We start from the raw sequence: 20,783 nt of genomic DNA on the forward strand, positions 1-20,783 counted from the left end.
AAGCATTTTATTCTAAAAGTAAAATAGTACTTACTTAATGTACCATTAATCTATTCGAAAGCTAAAGTCAATCCACCATAATGGTAATAAGTTTATAAATGACTTCAGATGTACTCAAACATATTGGAGTATATTGTCCTTCTGTTTTGGGGCATTTTGTTCATTTGAAGTGTGCTCAATATTGGTTTTCTTTGTAGCTCTAGTGTACAGTCTTCATATTCTAATATATGTGAGAATAAAATGGATATATGTTTATATACATACAACTCTAAAGAGAAACCCCTACAATATGTTCAGTTTCTCTGGTTTTACTTTTTATTAATTAATAAATAATAAAATGTGATCTATTAACTTCGACCAACATATCTCCCATATTTCAAGTACATTTCAAATATGGTGATTTAGACCGTTTCTTTGTAAAAGAAGGACAACCGGTCAAAATCACAAAATGATTCATAGAACATGTGTTCATAATCAGTTTTAAACAACACAAAACATATTTTTGAACGTAGAAATAGTTTAGGAATCAATAGTTGGTGGACAATTTGCATCAATGAAGGCACAAGATAACCCAGCAGCTATGATGTCTTGTGGAGAGGATACCAACAAGCATGGAAGCTCTGATTGGAAATATATATCTATAATATTCCACCAAGAATTTGATCTCTAAACTCTGCTTGAGTTCAACCATAAGAATTATGTTGTTTAGAAAATAATATTAACAAGTTTCCTTGGCATTATTCGAGGTCGGAAACAACTGCACCCTTTTTGTCACTCGATTTGTTAATACATCTACATTTTTATTTGTATAATAGAGAGAATAGTCAAGGGTTCCTTCAGTTGATCTAACAGCTCATTGTTTTCTGTTGAACTCCTTTCTGTGCCAACGTGTACTTCTGTAGCAACACCTTTTGTGTTTCACTTCCTTAGAAAAGAAACTGGTCTGATGAATGATCCGATGATGAATCTCCTCACCACATCATCAGAATCTGCCCGTCAGGTTTTTGGCACAGGAAATAATATCATCCCTTAAAAAAATGCAAAATACTTGAAAATATTTGTTATCAATCCCACATCATGTTTAAAACCAAAGATAGGATAGTTCCAGGATAACTAATATCTTTGGATGAATGTTTTGATGCAAACAGCTTGGCAGTGTTTTCAGAAGAATTGTCATGCTACAAACAAATGAGTTTACCAGATTAAGGATATCAAAAGGTTTCCAAAAGGGGCTTCAGGGCCCTCTAGGGGGTTGGGGGAGATGTGAAGCATTAAGAGTACAGGAAAGGATAACAATTTATTTTTACTACACAATGTTGTATATTTGTAATCCTTATATTGGTGTAGCTCTGAATACAGCAGTGATTGAGTCCACCACTGTTTACATCAACTGCAGCAGTTTATCAAATGCCAAATATATGAATGTTTCCAAAAGATCAATGCTGTCTGAGATATCATATGTGAGTTGAAATGTGTGACCGAATGTCGGCCAAGTGCTGTGAAATGGAGAAAGATCATGTTTGAGTTACAGCACCCCCATGTGTCCAGCGAATAAAATACCTCTGTGCTAGATCTGATCATTTCTGCCAAACGCTCCATTACTAATGCAAATGATAAAGGAGATAAAGGGCATCCTTACGTTATACTTTTACATATTAAAAAATGAGAACACATTGACCCATTAATGGAACCTGAGGCTTGGTGTGTAGAAGTTGTCCAAACCAAGGACAACGTTCAGCTATTATTGAGATCATTAATGAGTTTGGGGTATTTTCTGGATATAATGGAAAATCCTTGAGACCCAGATCCAAATGAGTTGAGACCCAGTGGTGATTAATACTGTGATTTCTATTAAGATAGACCCTAAAATATATCTTAGATCCTTTATTAAACAACAGAAGCACATTACACCCTCTATGTGAACTCAAGAGTCTTTTATTATGGGACATTATTGATCACTAGATGTTTGTCTTTACACATTCATTTCTGTTCCAACCTTTTCATATTGAATTACAAAATTCATTGCATACATACATTTTAACCTTTCATTTTACAAAAGCCAACATTGACATTACACCTTCAGTTATTGTGGAAAGCCAAAGAAAACACCTCTGTATAACATTTTAAAAGCATTAATTCACGATGTACATATTTTTCTTGTAAAAGCAAAAGCTATCAAAGAACAAATGAGTTTACAGTACATTACAATAGTTTAGAAGTTTAACATCTTGGTTCTTGACGATCCGTGCCCCTGTTAGTATTTAATTGTAACTATCCACTGAAATAATTGATAATACTATAAATCAAATCAAACAACAAAATCAAAAAGGTGACTGTGAAGATTAACAAGGAGGTATTCCAGAGGGTCAGACTGTATCATGAAAACCTGTGCAACTGTTTGTTTATCCAAAAAACCAACCCCAAATATTTTCCACAACGGTACATTACATTACATTACATTACATTGCATTTAGCTGACGCTTTTGTCCAAAGCGACTTACAATAAGTACATTCGACCAGGAAGACCCAACCTTGAAGAAAACAGAATCATATAAGTATATCAGGTTTCATAGAGCCAAACATTTCAAGTGCTACTCAACTGGCTTTAGGTAATCCAGTCCTTTATTAGTATAAAAGTGCTTCGTTAATCGTTCTAACGCTCGAAGTGGAGTCGAAAGAGATGAGTTTTCAGTTTGCGCCGGAAGATGTGCAAGCTATCTGCCGTCCTGATGTCAATGGGGAGCTCATTCCACCATCTTGGAGCCAGGATAGCAAACCCACGTGTTTTCGCCGATGGGAACTTGGGTCCCCCTCGCAGCGAGTACAAATGTTGTCAGTTTTTGAAGTTCTTTCCTCAGCATCCCTCCTGTCCCTCCTTTCCTCCTCTATTTATATTTTGCTAGCTGCTTTTAGCCTTTCCTCCTCTGCTCTTATTCTCCTGCTCTCCTCCTCCATTTATCTTTTGATAGCTGCTTTTAGCCTTTCCTCCTCTGCCGGCGAGGGGCAATCGGGCTTAAGTGGTTAAATGCCTGAAAGGTACTGAATAAATGTTTAGCAAAGAATCACTGTTGTCAAAGGTATGATATGAGAGTTGAAATGTGTGACCTAATTAAGCTCAGATGCTGTGAAACAGAGAAAGGTCAACTATGATTTCAAACCTTGAGATACAGCACCCTCGTGTGGCTGGTAAACAGTGGTGGAAGAAGAAAGGGAACATATTACTGTAAGGCCAACATTTATCATTTTTATTCAAGAAAATATTACAATAGGATTATCAGCTAAATGTACTAGAAGTACCAACGATGCCCATTAGGTGACATAATGACCCTGTGTGAGTGGTTAATTATGTGTTTTAGTTTTTATTGTGTGCTAGTAGTATAAGTAGCATTGTAATGCTGCCAAGGATTTACATTGTAAAGATTTTAATTTTGCCCACAAACATTACATTACATTTAGCTGACGCTTTTATCCAAAGCGACTTACAATAAGTGCATTCGACCAGGAAGACACAACCTTGAAGAAAACAGAATCATATAAGTACATCAGGTTTCATAGAGCAAAACATTTCAAGTGCTACTCAACTGGCTTTAGGTAAGCCAGTCCTTTATTAGTATATAAGTGCTTTGTTAATAGTTCTAACGCTCGAAGTGGAGTCGAAAGAGATGAGTTTTCAGTTTGCGCCGGAAGATATGCAAGCTATCTGCTGTCCTGATGTCAATGGGGAGCTCATTCCACCATCTTGGAGCCAGGCTAGCAAACCCACGTGTTTACAAAAGGTAAGTCCCCGCAAGTGACTGTATACGCATGGGCCCCAAAACATCCCTAATACAGGTACACAAACTGCTTTTGAATAAATGAAGCCACACATTGAGTTACAACATTTTGTTGACATTCTTGAATTCAATTACATAAAAGCACATTTTGTTAATGTATTTTGGTTCTGGCATGTCTTTGAACTTTAAAGATGTTTTCACTTTCAGTTAAATGCATGGAAGCAACCGTGATACAACTTGAAGATAAATGAAAAACACTAATATTTTGATCAGTTTACTAAATATTAGAAAAGGTATTTTAGATAATGAAGCGTGAACCTGCCTGAACTCTTATTCAGAATTTGCACTTATGTTTCGTATACAGCTATCACATGTGAGCTAGAAATTAACTGCAGCCACTACAAAGTCCTCTTAGGCACTGATAAACAAACATGTCTATTGTTATACTATGCTAATACAAGGCATTACATGAATCATTCAAGAGGATACATTATAAATTGCTGTGTGTCTTCATTATGTAATCAATGCATTTTAATGTACAAGGCATGTTAAAAAAATGGTTTCTCCTTTTCTGATGCTCAATACAGCAGACTGCTCTACGTAGATGCATCATTAAATAATAATTAAGTTGCAAATACAAATAGTCCATCTTATCTAATTTTGTATCATCCTATGATGTGAGAGCTCTTCATTGGTGAGACTTTTGAGGCGTATGATTTGACATAAGAAAAGTTGCTCGACTACTTTTCTTAAACGTACATATTAAATAAAAAAAGTAAAAAAAATGAAAATAGAACATGGAAGTTGAGTAAAACTGAGTGGTGTCATCATTTGTTAAAAGCTTTAATAAAAAGGTGAGTTTTAAGAAGTGATTTAAAAGATCTCACTGATTCTGCCAGCCTCAGATCCTCGGGCTCGAGCTCTGACGCAGAAAGCTCTGTCACCCTTTCTTTTAAGCCTGGATTTGGGAAACAAGTACTACAAAATCATCTTTTAATATTTGAGTAAATGTACTTTCAATAAAATATAACTTCAAAGACTAAGTGTGTGTTGCCAGAGACATAACACAAAAATAAACAGACTTGTTTTCATCACTCAATGTTACATTGTGTTGACTAATACCTCATTCACACCAACGCAACTCCGGTTCAAGCTCCGTGCTAGAGCTTTTCAGTTTCAGAACCGGTTCTTCGGTTTAGCTCCGGCTCTTTTCACACCGCCCAGAGTCTGACTGATGCTGCGTCATTAAGTCATCGTTTGCGTCATGACGTAACCGTTTGCGTGCTTGCTTCATAAAGCCAACCCGCGTGGAAACCCCTCACAGCTGACAACAACAACAATGGCCGATTGGGCTCCAGCTTCCTCTGTACCTCTTCGGAAGACCAGATTCCCAGTAGGTAGCTAGTCTCTTCTGTGGACCAATGCTGCTTGTTAAGTTTCTCCATCATTGTGTACAAGCTGGATAAAACGCGGGCTTTTTGTTGTTGTTCAGGAGTTGATCCCGCCCCTGCCCCGCCTCGACGTAAGCGTGACGTATGCGGTGCTTTTGCTCTGGCCGGACAATTTTTTGGTGCTTGAAATGAACCGGATTCCAGAGCTAAGAGGCTGCTCCGCTGCGGTGTGAAGAGGAAAACCTGGTGCTTTTCAAGCTCCAGCCCCGAACCAGCCCTGAAACACCGTTGGTGTGAATGAGGCAGAGGTGTGGACTCGAGTCACATGACTTGGACTCGAGTCACACATGTTATGACTTGAGACTCGACTTGACAACATCACAAAAGACTTGCGACTCGACTTGGACTTGAACACCAATGACTCGGGACTTGACTTGGACTTGAGCCTTCTGACTTGAGGTGACTTGCTACTTTAATTTAGAGGTCTCCAACACGCCGATCGCGAGCTGCCGCTAGAAGAGCAGACACCCCCGTCGGGGAAAGCAGAATCTTCAGCCGCTCCTACTCTTGCTGAGAATCCTTGCAGGCAGGGGCGGGTCTTTATTTAGCTGGGCCACCATGCGGCCAATCATATGCGAGGACACACTAGGATCATACCATTATGTGAAAGAAGGGTGGGGGGCACAGCATGTGTAGTGGTACAGGCCAGCTGTACAGAGCGACGGGGAGACGGGGAGCCGGATTTAAATGCAAGCGCGTCGGAAAAGTCAAGAAATGTGCGAAAACCGAAAAAATGATTCAATGATATTGGAGAAAGCAAAGCGGAGTGCAGGATTTGTAAAATAAAAATAACCTTCAGAGCAGAGTTTTTTTTTGGTAACCACTCAGGATTTATTGTCAGAGGTGGGAGAAGTTCAGACAATTAAAAAAAGTTACAATCAGGGTTCCCGCGGGGTCTTAACAAGTCTTAAAAAGTCTTACATTTGATAATCAGAATTTAAGGCCTTAAAAAGGTCTTAAATATGATTCAGAAGGTCTTAAAAATTATCGGATTTGAAAGGTACTTCTATGTTGCGATAGCGTCTAAATGTGTTTTGGGGGAAATGTCCGGGCTGCAAAGTAACCAGTACGGTAATAGCATTTCAGTTCCCCCCAACAATTTGTATTGAATTAAATCAACATGGAACCAGTAATCACTAACTTTGTTTCCCCCGGCCCCTTATTGGAGAACACCCAGCTAGTAACCTAGCAACCAAGCTTTAGCTCATGTAGCCTATCTTCGAATCTACTTACAAATAAATATGGGGAAGTGTAAGTTCAACCGTATATGGTTGGAAAACATCTAATTTAGTGCTTGGTTGAAACCAGTGGAGGGAACGTGTTTGAAGCCCGCTGCACCTTTTGCAAAATAAATTAGTGTTTGTTTTGCTAATGTAGCGTTAGCTAGTCCTGCAGCAGCTAATGTTGCATTAGCTAGTGCAGCAGCAGCTAATGTAGCGTTAGCTAGTGCAGCAGCTCCCACATCAACACCGGGGGACCTCCGGGCGAAGTTTGGGTCTACGTCAACCCTAAAAGCGGAGGTGCTGTTGATGCTAAATACCGTAGCTAAACACCAATCATACAACAGCAACGATGAAATAGTGTAGCCAAGGCAGCAGAGCTCTGAATATTACATTACATTACATTACATTACATTGCATTTAGCTGACGCTTTTATCCAAAGCGACTTACAATAAGTACATTCGACCAGGAAGACACAACCTTGAAGAAAACAGAATCATATAAGTACATCATGTTTCATAGAGCCAAACATTTCAAGTGCTACTCAACTGGCTTTAGGTAAGCCAGTCCTTTGTTAGTATAAAAGTGCTTCGTTAATAGTTCTAACGCTCGAAGTGGAGTCGAAAGAGATGAGTTTTCAGTCTGCGCCGGAAGATGTGCAAGCTATCTGCCGTCCTGATGTCAATGGGGAGCTCATTCCACCATCTTGGAGCCAGGACAGCAAACCCACGTGTTTTCGCCGATGGGAACTTGGGTCCCCCCTCGCAGCGAGGGCGCAGCGAGTCGTTTGGCTGATGCAGAGCGTAGTGCACACGCTGGGGTGTACGGTTTAACCATGTCCTGGATGTAGGAAGGGCCAGATCCATTCGCAGCATGGTAAGCAAGTACCAGTGTCTTGAAGTGGATTCTAGCAGTTACCGGAAGCCAGTGAAGGGAGCGGAGGAGCGGAGTGGTGTGGGAGAATTTAGGAAGGTTGAAGACCAGACGAGCCGCTGCATTCTGGATGAGCTGCAGAGGTCGGATGGCACATGCAGGTAGACCAGCCAGGAGGGAGTTGCAGTAGTCTAGGCGTGAGATGACGAGAGCCTGGACCAGAACTTGAGTCTCTTTCTGAGTCAGCTGGGGACGTATCTTCCTGATGTTGTAAAGCGTGTATCTGCAGCAACGGGTTGTAGCAGCGATGTTTGCAGTGAAGGACAGGTTGTTATCTAGGGTCACACCCAGATTCCTTGCAGTCTGAGTCGGGGAAACAACTGAGGTGCCGATGTTGATTGTCAGGTCAAGAGTTGGACAATCTTTTCCCGGAAGGAAGAGCAGCTCAGTCTTGTCAAGGTTGAGCTTGAGGTGGTGAGCAGACATCCACTGAGAGATGTCAGCTAGACAAGCAGAGATGCGTGCGACGACCTGGGTCTCTGAGCGGGGAAAGGACAGAATTAATTGGGTGTCGTCAGCGTAGCAGTGGTATGAAAAACCATGCGGGCTAATGACTGATCCGAGCGAGTTTGTGTACAGGGAGAAGAGGAGGGGACCAAGAACAGAGCCCTGAGGGACCCCCGTAGTTAATTGACAAGGGTCGGACTCAGACCCTCTCCAAGTCACCCTGTAGAATATAGCTCTTGTCACTCTTTCTCAGAGACACACACACACACACACACACACACACACACACACACACACACACACACACACACACACACACACACACACACACACACACACACACACACACACACACACACACACACACACACACACACACACACACACACACACACCACACACACACACACACACACACACACACACACACTAGGGCTGCTCGATTATGGCAATAATCAAGATTATGTTGGTCAATAATTAATATCACGATTATTAAATATGATTATTCATTCACTTTGAAAACATCCATTTATTGAACTTTAAAACAAATAATAATTTGAACAGTATCTTTTTAACTGTTGATTACCCTGAACGTATAATTCAACTGAAAAACCAATACAAAAATTAATTAAATAAATGATACATTACTAACAAATTAATTAGATCAAATATGTTGTGGTGCACTGTCACAACCTAGCAAAGCAAAATAATCGTTTTTTCCGATTATGTTGTTTTCGTAATTGTGGCAGGCCAAAATCGTAATTGCGATTAAAATATGATTAATTGCACAGCCCTAACACACACACACACACACACACACACACACACACACACACACACACACACATACAAACACACACACCACACACACACACACACACACACTCAAGCACACACACTCAAGCACACACAGACGCACACACATACACACTTTTTGTCTAACACGCTAACACAGTTCTGTACTGTTACGCTGTTGTGTTCAGTCATTGTTCTTATGTTGAACATGAATACATTTACTTTGTAAGTGATTATGGGACGTATTTCTTCTTTATATACATTTTCCTTCATACTTTATTGCCGTGAAATAGGTCTTAAATTCTATTCAAAGTGGTCTTAAAAAGGTGTTAAAAAGTCTTACATTTGAGTTGGCGAAACCTGCAGGAACCCTGTACAATAAAAAGTCCTATATTCAAAATGTTACAAGTAAAAGTAGAAAAGTATTAGCATCAAAATATACTTAAAGTACCACCTGCAGAGGGATCTAGATGCAGGTGTTCTTTTCCCCATAGAGACTGCCTCGCTGCACATTATCCCTTGCATAAAGATAGATTGTGGGTCCCTTATAACATGTTGTACACAGTGGAAATAAACATTCTGGTTACCTCAACATCAGGGATCTTATCCATTAAACTCCTTCTGAATCAAACCGTCACGGTAGCCTTACCTTACTGATCCCTCTTAAATTAGAAAAACACACGTTACTTTACCAGCAGAGAGAAAATGTGATTAATATTAATGTGACTAATAAAGATTAATTTGATTATTAAGTATTAATCTGTTGATCGATGTCATTACATTTGATGAAAAACACATAAAGACTTGTTTATGACTCGTTTTGTCAAAGTTTAGGACTTGGACTTGACTTGAACTTGCCCATCCTGACTTGAGACTTGACTTGTACTTGCAAAACAATGAATTGAGACTTGACTCGGACTTGAGCGCAAAGACTTGAGACTTGACTCTGACTTGCAAAACAATGACTTGGTCCCACCTCTGGAATGAGGTATAGTGTATTCCGGTTCCAAGGCCTAATCTTTACCTTAAATGGGCGGCAGTGGCTCAGTCTCTTAGCTTTGGGACAGAAGGGTCGCCGGTTCACTTCCTGCACAAGTTCCCATGAGCAAGCCACTAAATGAGTTACAACATTTAACTGACATTCTTGAGTTTAATTACATAAAGTTTTGTTAATACATTTTGGAATTATTATTCTGTTCTCAGCTACAGTAACAATATTTTTTACCGCTTATTTTTGGGTTTTTCAATTTTCCAAAAATATATTTCTCCCGTTATTTTGGTCGGATTTGTAATTACTGGAATTAGTTATAAGTTACCATATTAAAAAAACTTCAGGAAAAAGTCAACTTTCTTCTTACAGAGACACAGAAAGCAGACTACGTAGCAGAATAAATAAAAGTAAGACTGTTGACAGCTATTTAAAAAAGGATCTATTATAACAAACAATGTGTATTGTGGGCTGGATAACAGTCAGGCCGGTATCAGAAGGGATCAACACATACAAATGAAAGCTTTAGCGCAAGTTCAATAAGGAAGACCTAACTCGAGTCACTCACACGTCACTCTATGGCTCCCTTCCCCCCTCATTAAATATGAGGGCGTCACGCCTCAGCAGCCAATCGCTGCACATGCTAAATGCCTTAAATACCTGCTCTTCCTCCCTGTCAGTTGTCATTGCAGATGATCACACGCAGTAGCAGTACTTCTTTACTCTTTCTCGTGAGAAAAAAAAAAAAAAACCCAAAACAAAACCTAGCTCAAGATGTCCAACTCGGACAATTCAGACGAACCTGGTATGGAAATCTTTGATCCCGGTTCGACTCTCCACAGCGGCCTATCACCAGAGGCAGACTTCCTCATCGCCCGACTCCGGCAGCAGGGCATCCCCACAGCCCCAGGCCTCACTCTCTCGCAACTTCGAGAGCTCTCGGATCAGGTCTCCAGCTCAGCTCCCCAGCCCGAGGCAGCAGCCCCAAGCAGCTCCCCAGAGAGACCAGGGCGAGGACGCGGCCGCAGCCGCGGAGGAAAAAAACGCAGGAAATCGAGCCCTCCAGGACCCCGTCCGCCTCCCAAATCCACCCCTTCTCAGGCTCACCAGGCCGGGAGCGGGGAAAGTAGCGTGGTCGGCGCCCTGCAATCCCTCAATAGCTCCATAAGAGCCATCGATGCTCGCCTCCAGGCCCTGGAAGACTCCGGCACAGGAGCGTCAACTTCCGCCGCATTCAGAGCAGCGCTCGCTGCCTCAGTCCCGCTGGGGTTGCCAGGTCAGGGTTTTCCACGCATCCCAGTGGCAGCTCCTCCTCACTCTCTGGCTTCAGCCCTCCCAGCCCCCCCTGCAGGTAGGCCTTTTATTTCTCAAGCCGCTAATATCTCCTCACGGCTTAGGTCGAAAATTCTTGAAGGGAAGGATGTTAACTTGCTTAGCCTTATCCTGCCCTCCCCAGAGTGCGATAAAGCCATCGCCACAGGAGGAGACATCACCGCCGTCTTTAAAACCGCAGACCCCAGGCTTATCAGAGATATCAGCATAGGGCAATTCATGGTAGCTTTCGGCATCTTCCGTGACGTCATCTGCTCTGTCTACCCTGAGAGAAGAGCAGAATTAGATACGTACATGGCCATCATCGGGGACATCAACCTTAGATACGGGAGATCCATCTTCTATCAGTACCATAAAAGCTTTTCTAGTAAAGCAGCGCTTCACCTAGCGCATAGCAATATCCGCCTCGACTGGTCAGTGATGGACATCGAGCTGCCGTGATGGCTACCGGCGGGCAAACCGCTATTTCTTGCAACAGCTGCGGAGCACAAGGCCACATCGCTGTCCTCTGCCCCTCAGTGCCTTTCTCCGCGCCCAGAGCCTCCCACACGCAGTATACTGGATATGATAGAACAAACCGTCAGGTGCAAATGAGACACGAAGACAAAATCTGCGCTAGATTCAATGAAAATGTCTGTACTCAACCTTATTGTTCATTTCTCCATATCTGCAGTTCCTGCAGGGATGCACACCCGAAGTCCGTGTGCCCCAGGCGCAGCCAAAACCTCTCAGTAGCTCTGCGCCAGAAACCTCGTGGTGGAAAAACATTCTAAAACATCACCCCTCCACTCCCATTAACATCCCTCAGCTAGCAGCTGCGCTATCCAACCACCCAGATTCCGTTTTCGTGGACTATCTCCTGTCAGGGCTCTCCCAAGGCTTCAGGGTAGGGGTCCTCTCATCTCCCACAGTTACTTTCGTAGCAAAAAACCTACAGTCAGCCGCTAAAGAACCCAACATAGTTTCCCAGCTCATCGACAAAGAACTCCACAAAGGATACATAATCGGCCCCTTTAGCTCCTCCCCCTTCCCAGTGTTCCGTTCAAATCCCATAGGAATAGCCACACGCAAATACTCTGGAAAAAAAAGGCTGATTTTCGATCTGTCCGCTCCCCGTTCCGGCACATTTTGCAGCGTCAATAGTATCATCCCTCCAGAGCAGTTTTCCCTTCACTATGCCTCAGTGGACAATGCAATCAAATTGATTAAGTTCACAGGGCACGGAGCGTGGCTCTCCAAAGCGGACATTACCGATGCCTTAAAAATCATTCCCATTCATCCGTCTCAGTGGAACTTGTTCGGCATTAAGTGGGAGTCCAAATTCTATTTCGCCGTTCGCCTGACCTTCGGGTGCAGAAGCAGCCCCTGCATCTTCAACTCCTTCTCGGAAGCGCTCTGCTGGATCCTGCTGAACATCGTCAGAATCCCCTCCGTCCTTCACCTACTGGACGACTTCCTCCTCATAGACCCGCCACAGGACAGCTCAGGGACCTCACTGAGCAAACTGAAACACTGCTTTCAGGAGCTAGGCGTCCCCCTCTCCAATGAAAAAACGTTAGGTCCCAACACATGCTTAGAGTTCTTAGGCATCACCCTTGACTCCATAGACATGAAGGCGTCTCTCCCCTCCGACAAATTGCAGCGCATTCGGGACATCACCAAATCATACTGCGAGCAACAAATCATTACAAAACAACAGCTGCTCTCCCTTCTAGGACACCTCAACTTCGCCATGCGAGTCATCCCCCAGGGGCGCTCGTTCATCTCCCGCCTCCTGGACACAGCATCAGCGGTCGACAATCTCCATGACCGCGTCCTCTTAGACGAAGGCTGCCGCTCAGACCTACGTTTCTGGTCTTTCCTGCTCGCCCACTGGAACGGAGTCACTTTCTTCTATGACGACCTTGTGTGTTCCTCCGATTCAATGAGGTTCTTCACGGATGCCGCCCCATCCGTGGGTTTTGGGGGCTTCTTTCAGGGCGAGTGGTTCGCAGGGTCTTGGCCCCCGTCATTCCCTAATCATGCCTCATCCTCCGCTCTGCACGAGATATTTCCGATCGCCGTTGCATGCCACGTATGGGGTCACCAGTGGTTCCGTAAACGCATCTCGGTGCTGTGCGATAACCAATCAGTGGTCGAAATCATCAATAAAGCGCGCTCCCAGTGTAGCGACATCATGCCATTCATGAGAAGCATCACGCGGTCCTCCATTATCCACAACTTCATCATCACAGCTCGTCACATTCCCGGTCACCTCATGTCATCGCTGACTCCCTCTCTCGCTTTCATTTCCAGACATTCCGGAGCCTCTGCCCGGAAGCCAGCTCGCAACCAGTCGGAATCCCTCCACTTCATCTCCTCTCTCTGCACTAACCGAGAGTCCCCTAGCTCGGCACCTTGAGTCGGCCAGATTCTTCATGAGAAAGGGCTTAGCCGCTTCCACCCTCAGATCCTATGATTTCGCATGGAGAACGTTCGCTTTTTTCTGCCGCTCAGTAGATGTCCCCCTCAAACCTGTCCTCATCTCCACCGTGTGCGCCTTTATGGGCTACTTGCACCACCGATCGACACCTCAAACCCCTGTATATCCGGAGCCTCCTAGCAGGAATTCAATTCAACGTTCGATGCTCTGATCCTAGCTTTCCCAGCCTACTCTCCAACCCTACCGTTAAACTCATCCTTAAAGGGCTGTACAAGACGTTTCCCCCCGCTGCAGACCCGAGGCTCCCCATCACGCTCCCTGTCCTGCGTCTCATGCTGTCCAACACTCAGGAAAGGATTCTCTATTCTCCTCCCCCTATCTCGACGCACTGCTCGATGCCGTATTCCTACTTGCCTCTATAGGCGCTCCTCCGACCCGGCGAATTTACCACAAGCTTCCCTCACGTTCGACCCCAGCCAAGACGTCTGCCTCTCCGACCTAGTCTTCAACACCAACCACTTTAGTCTCAGCCTCAAACACTCAAAATGCGGGGGAGCCTGCTCAGTCATCGCGGCTCGCATCAATTCCCGTTCTGCCCTTTTAAATTCCATGATTAAATTCCTGCGCTGCAGACCCCCCACCAATCCGTCCTCACCACTTTTTCTCATCAAAGGAAATGCCCCCCTAACGCTGCGACTGTTCACTTTCTACCTCAAGCAAGTCCTCACTAAGTCCGGCATATCACCTACATCCTACTCAGGACATTCCTTTAGGATAGGTGCAGCCACCTCGGCTGCTAATCAAGGTCTCTCCACCTCATCCCTTCAACAATTAGGACGGTGGTCCTCCTCCGCCTTCGCAACCTACATTCGCCCGGACATCAGCACCGTACTGGCTTCCCAAAGATCTCTCGGACCCTAATTATGGTATTTATGCATATAACTGGTTGTGGCTCATAAACACATTCATAAGTATACATGTCTAACTAAGGTACCTGATATTCAAACTGCATTCCTGTCCTAGTCCGCGGGCCCCGCCCACAGGGAATAACTTCTCGTCTCACGCGCACCTCCACGTAACGGGCTCCATCTCCCGGACACAGGTATCCAAATCCCAGGCTCTCGCTCAAACGTGTCAGTGTAAAGATATATCCTATGAAGTCAGGCGTGGCGGAAGGCCACCGTACACCTCGGTGTCAGCTACAAAACAAAGGAAAGAGAAAGAAAAGATATATATATATATATAGCCTGCGAAGTCAGGCGTGGCGGAAGGCCACCGTACACTTCGGTGTCAGTTACAAAACAAAGGAAAGAAAAAGATATATATATATATATATATATATAGCCTGCGAAGTCAGGCATGGCGGAAGGCCACCGTACACTTCGGTGTCGTAGCGGAAGGCTACCGTACACTTCGGTGTCAGTTACAAAACAAAGAGTAAAGAAAAAAAGATACATATATATATATATATATAACCTGCGAAGTCAGGCGTGGCGGAAGGCCACCGTACACTTCGGTGTCAGTTACAAAACAAAGGAAAAAGAAATAAAGAAAAACATATATATATATATATATATAGCCTGAGAAGTCAGGCGTGGCGGAAGGCCACCGTACACTTCGGTGTCGTAGCGGAAGGCTACCGTACACTTCGGTGTCAGTTACAAAAAACAAAGGAAAGAGTAAAGAAAGATATATATATATATATATATATATAACCTGCGAAGTCAGGCGTGGCGGAAGGCCACCGTACACTTCGGTGTCAGTTACAAAACAAAGGAAAAAGAATAAAGAGAAATATATATATATATATATATATAGCCTGCGAAGTCAGGCGTGGCGGAAGGCCACCGTACACTTCGGTGTCGTAGCGGAAGGCTACCGTACACTTCGGTGTCGTGGACGTTGGGCCACCGTTACAAAACGAAACCGCTCGCTCCTCGGCGTAGTCAAGCCCTGCTGGCCAGGCATGCGACCCGCAGGTCGTTTTCAGATAAGACCGGCACTGATTTCGGCAGTCAGAGTCTCAGCATGACCAGTAAGCTCCGGCAGTGATTCCGGCACAGTGTCGCTCATATACGTGTTAATCTATTATCTCTCCTCCCCAGATCACCAGTCACCCACAAGGTAAGCAACTCAGTTCATCTCAGTATTCATACTTCACTGGTTTTGGGGATTTCATCGGAGCGGTGCTTTCCCCTCCTGAATGATTATCCTGCAAACCGGGGGCCTAATCGCCAAACACCATTACATTCTCCTGTTGTACTATCATGGCAATCATTTCATTCATATGACGTGTAAACAATAAATATGTAATTCTTACATCACGTCTCTCCGGGTTGAAATGAAAGCTTTAGCGCAAGTTCAATAAGGAAGACCTAACTCGAGTCACTCACACGTCACTCTATGGCTCCCTTCCCCCCTCATTAAAATATGAGGGCGTCACGCCTCAGCAGCCAATCGCTGCACATGCTAAATGCCTTAAAATACCTGCTCTTCCTCCCTGTCAGTTGTCATTGCAGATGATCACACGCAACCCGCCTCCACCCCTCTCGCCTCCGTCAGGACAAAGCTAAACCTTCCTCCTTCAGACCGGTCTCACCTACTCATCACCACCACCAGTGTCTAGACCCCGGGGATTTCATCGGAGCGGTGCTTTCCCTCCTGAATGATTATCCTGCAAACCGGGGGCCTAATCGCCAAACACCATTACATTCTCCTGTTGTACTATCATGGCAATCATTTCATTCATATGACGTGTAAACAATAAATATGTAATTCTTACATCACGTCTCTCCGGGTTGAACATAAATAAACACTGTGTTTACTTTTGTGCTTTCTTGCTTTCAAAGCTTCTTTATTATAATCTCCTTAATACCGTACATTTCTCCTAAACTCACCAAAAGTCAGCATCACATAAAGCCTCATTTGCATATGTAAACATAACTAATAATATAAATTATACAGAATTTAGTTTTTAAAGGTTTGTAATGTGATGTTGTGTAAAATACATATATTTTGATCAACACCTTCCTTCTGATTGGTCGAGGACTCCCTGCTCCAGAGCTTATTAAGTGTCTCTATAACCCAGATTAGTTTGCATGTAGTGATTGGTTGTCCAAACCAATTAAAGGTTCAGCTATTATTGAGATAATTAATGAGTTTAAGGTATTTTCTGGATATAAAGGCCAATAATGTAAAATCCTTAAAGTTACCACGATTTATAATGTTCAGATTTAGCACACGTTCATTTCCATTATTTCTTCTTTTCTATAATGACATGAAAACAAATTATTTAGATCCAGTGGTGAATAATACTGTGATTTCTAATAAGATATACCCTTAAAACCCTCTTTTAATCTTTAATTAAACAACAAAAGCACATAACACACTCAATGTGAACTCAACAGTCTTTTATTATGGTACACTATTAATCACTTGATGTTTGTCTTTACACATTAACACATTAATTTGTGTTCCAACCTTTTCATATTTGATTTAAAAATGCATTACATATAAAGATTTGAACGTTTCGATTGTTATAGCAATCAAAGAACAAATCAGAGATCTTGGTTCTGGACAATGTGTGACATTTGTTTAGTATTTGTTCAAACCACGCAAACCTAGAAATAACTGATATAACTATAAATCACACCAAACAAATACATCAGAAAGGGGACTGAAGATGAGCAAGGAGGTTTGGTAAATCTGCTGCTGTCCAGCCTCAGAAGGTCAGACTCTCTCATGCTAAACATCTCAGTTGATAGGTATTATCTAAAAAAGGAATCTATAAAATTGTACATTCAGCTTCCTCTCTGGCCTTCCATCCCGCCTCTTCTCTTATTATCCAACTCTCCCCCTCCATTTCTCTTTCACTAGCTTCTTTTAGATTTTGCATCCTCTCCATGTCATCTTTGGCTTCATTTAATTGTTTCTCATACTTTTTTGCCATTTCCTCTTCCTGTTTGCGTATTTCGTCTTCTTTCTGTTTAAGGATTCTCTGTTTCTCCTCTTCTATGGCCCTCTCTGCCTTCTGGAACATTTCAGTGGTGTAATGGCTTCCTCCGTTCTTCACTGCTATATTTCTGATCTTGTCGAGCAGCTCTCTGACCTGAGAACGATCCTCCTCCTCATTATTGAAGACGTGGTACTGCCCTTTACATCTGGCCACCAGTTCCCGCAGCTCTTCACTTTGCTCCAATAACTCTTCGATAGGTTTCCCTTTGAGCAGATCACCGTGGGTAAAGAGAACCATGCTGTATCTGTCGGCTTCCTTTCCAAAGATTTCCTGAATCTTCTGCACTGTCTGCTTTTCTTCCTCTGTGAATCTGCCCACTTTGATGACGATCAGGAAGACATGGGGTCCAGGAGAAGCAAATGAAATGCTCTTACAAATGTTCTTTCTGGTCGTCTTTTCATCAATCTTGGTGTCAAACAGACCAGGAGTGTCAATAACAGCAACTTTTTGTCCATCAACTTCACCACAGACCTTTTCACAGTTTACAGTCAAGGATTTAAAAGAGAACTCTGATTTAAAGAACTCTTTTCCCAGAATGGTGTTTCCTGTGGTGCTCTTCCCAGCTCCGGTCTTCCCCACCATCACAATCCGGAGTACATCGTTATTGTATGTGTTTGATTGGCAGGCTGAAAAAAAAGAAGAATGAAGAAATATTTAGAAATCTCGGTATTTATAAAATGGTTCAACTACCAAATGAACAATGTTGACAGAGAGGGGAGTGGGATCAAGACAACCTGATCTCACCAGAATGCACCACGACTCCTTAACACCGCATTGCGTGGTGGAGTCACAAACTCTGCTACAGTTACGTGTCGGCACCACGCAAACAACCCCAATGTAAAGTGAATGAGGCTCCTTTGTCGTGGTGCACACACACATTTCTACAACGTCCTGCAGTGAGCTTTTATTCTATAAAACGTTTTTAAAATCTACTTTATAGCTTGTAGTAACTCACGGGAGGCTTCTTTTAATTTATTTGTATTCATAATAATTTTCATTTTTCGTCAGAATGTATTATGGCAACCCTGTCTCCTAAAAATTACGTTCCCACAGAACTAAACTGCATTCTCAATTACGTTTAGCTAGAAACTTAATTGATACGTTTGTTATGAACGTATCTTAAATACGTTTATTTTCTACATATCTTTGCCATTTATTGTCTTGCTTATAATAATGATAATAGTCATTTATAAATATCATTTTAGAGCACACCTTTGAAATCAGTAGGCGAGGCTGTAATTTCTCCAGCTGTTACTCTCATGAGCAGGCAGAAAATAATAGTTTTAACATGCCAAAAAGCTGCTGTGTCGTTTATTGCACCTCAAACATTAAAACAAATCCAGAGTTACGTGTTTCTGAACTTCCTCTAAGAACAAAGGACAGTAACAGAAGATCTCTGTGGCTTCAGGCTTGATCGCCGTTCAAATGACAGCGTTGGTTTCCCCAAAAGTGGGCGGGGCTGTAAAGTGACGTAGATTTTACACTCATATATTATTCAAAACCATTCTATTTATTCTAACGTAAATTACATGACAGTGTTTATCTTTTATTTATTTGTTTTTATCTTAAATCGTATAATGTCGGACTTCTTTTGCCGTCTGTGAGGAAAATAAATGGGGCTCAGAGCCTCAAAATACTGAAATCTGTATTTTTTGTAATCTTTTTTTCCTTCTAATTTGTTATTCTTTTCTGAATAACACACTTGTTATTTACTCAACAATAACACACAATTATCCTTTTTTATTTATTTGTTTAATTCTATAATCTGGGCTTTTTAGCCGTAAATAAAGTCACCGGAAACAGACGTAGGCCTCTAAGGGACATTTTGAGCGATACACATCACAAACCACCCACTGAAGAGATTACCAAAGATCCTCAGCTTGAAGCTCGTTGATTGGATGTTTTAGCCGCAATGCATGTTGGGATATGGTGTTAATGCGATATGATATCTGAAAACATTTTAAAATAATAAAATAATACTTTATTCCGAGTGTTCTTGCTTTTCTCTTTGGAGGTAATCACATAACGCCATTGTAATACACGGTTCGGCTGCATTAAATATTACATATCTGCCGTAGTTCTTTATTTATAGAGCCCTGCTGAGAAGACTTCTGGACAAACAGGAGAACTGAAACTTGACGGCAAAACTGAATATGTGACGTGGGATCATAAATATATCAACAATTAAACACATCTTACATTCTTTTCACACAATACGTCTCCTTGCAGTATCAATAGTAATTCAGCTGACTTTTATATTTGATCCAATTGGTAGATAGGTTATATTTACACCATAACGGTGCACAGCTGGTAGAAAAGGACTTGTAGTTGTTAAAGATAATACTGATTTTCTTTGAATATCAGAATGTAAATACTGAGTTGAGAGAATAGTTTGGGAATGTGGGTGATGGGAGACACATCTATGGAATCACAATTTCAATAGCTTACCATTAAATGACGGATATGCCTTTCTGTCTGTGATGTTTTACAAATCAGATATTAATGTGTAGAAGTAAAACATGAGAAATAGTATAGCAATATCCTGTAAAATTATGTAAAAACATGAATAAAACTACACATCTTCAGAGGTTATACATACATACGTGTCCTACACTAATAATACAAAGCTATTATTAGTATGCTGTTTACCTTGTGTGCACCGCCTAGTGGTTAAAGCACGTTATTGAATTATTTTTGTTGAATAATGTTATTTTTGTTGAATAATGTTATTTGATGAAAACAATATTAAGAGTACATACTTTCATAGGGGGAAAGTAGAAGGGTCAATGATAGAAATATAGAATATAAAAAATCAAGAAGATACTGTAAGTGATCTCTACAATAAAACAGTTTAGTGCAGGATGTACAAAGATATTAATATGAGGATGTGCAAAACAGACAAACTAATTAACCTGTATTAACACATTAAAGAATACTTCAGGTTAAAGGTGGGGTAGGTAAGTTTGAGAAACCGGCTCGAGATACACTTTTTGTTATATTCCATGGAATGCTCTTAACACCCCGATAGTAATGAATATCTTAAATGCTTTGACAACAAATCCATAAAAAATGTTAATCTGTGGGAAGCCGTAATACTGTAAAAGTACAACCAATCCGTTTTGCCCGCCCTGTCTGTCAGCCTTCCATCTCGTGCACGCACAAATGTATCTCGTGCCCTCATTGGGCATGCCGTCATTGGGCGTGCATTGCGCGTTCATGTGTGTTGGAGGAGGTGCTCTGTAAGGAAGTCTGAAGGAAGGGGCGGATTATTTTCGGCTGTGTACTTTCAAATTTAGTGCACTCGAGCCGGTTTCTGAAACTTACCTACCCCACCTTAAGGTCTTCTTTCAATAAGAAAAAAGCTTTGGGGGTATTGTTAGAAATTAAAATCAATGTTTTGATGGCA

General features: G+C 42.2%; 2 protein-coding genes across 2 annotated transcripts; one reads left to right on the forward strand and one right to left on the reverse strand.

Moving 5' to 3' along the window:
* Positions 1–11,814: 11,814 nt before the first annotated feature.
* LOC117556746 lies at positions 11,815–13,341 on the forward strand (the record flags this gene model as incomplete). The annotated part of the gene is made up of 1 exon (XM_034232241.1): positions 11,815–13,341. A coding segment is annotated over one exon (1,527 nt), but the record flags the coding sequence as incomplete, so codon positions are not given.
* Positions 13,342–16,757: 3,416 nt separating this feature from the next.
* LOC117556747 (GTPase IMAP family member 4-like) lies at positions 16,758–18,003 on the reverse strand (the record flags this gene model as incomplete). The annotated part of the gene is made up of 1 exon (XM_034232242.1): positions 16,758–18,003. A coding segment is annotated over one exon (857 nt), but the record flags the coding sequence as incomplete, so codon positions are not given.
* Between the last annotated feature and the right edge of the window lie 2,780 nt (positions 18,004–20,783).

This window comes from Gymnodraco acuticeps, unplaced genomic scaffold, assembly GCF_902827175.1.
Source record: "Gymnodraco acuticeps unplaced genomic scaffold, fGymAcu1.1, whole genome shotgun sequence".
In the NCBI taxonomy this organism is placed as follows: Eukaryota; Metazoa; Chordata; class Actinopteri; order Perciformes; family Bathydraconidae; genus Gymnodraco; species Gymnodraco acuticeps.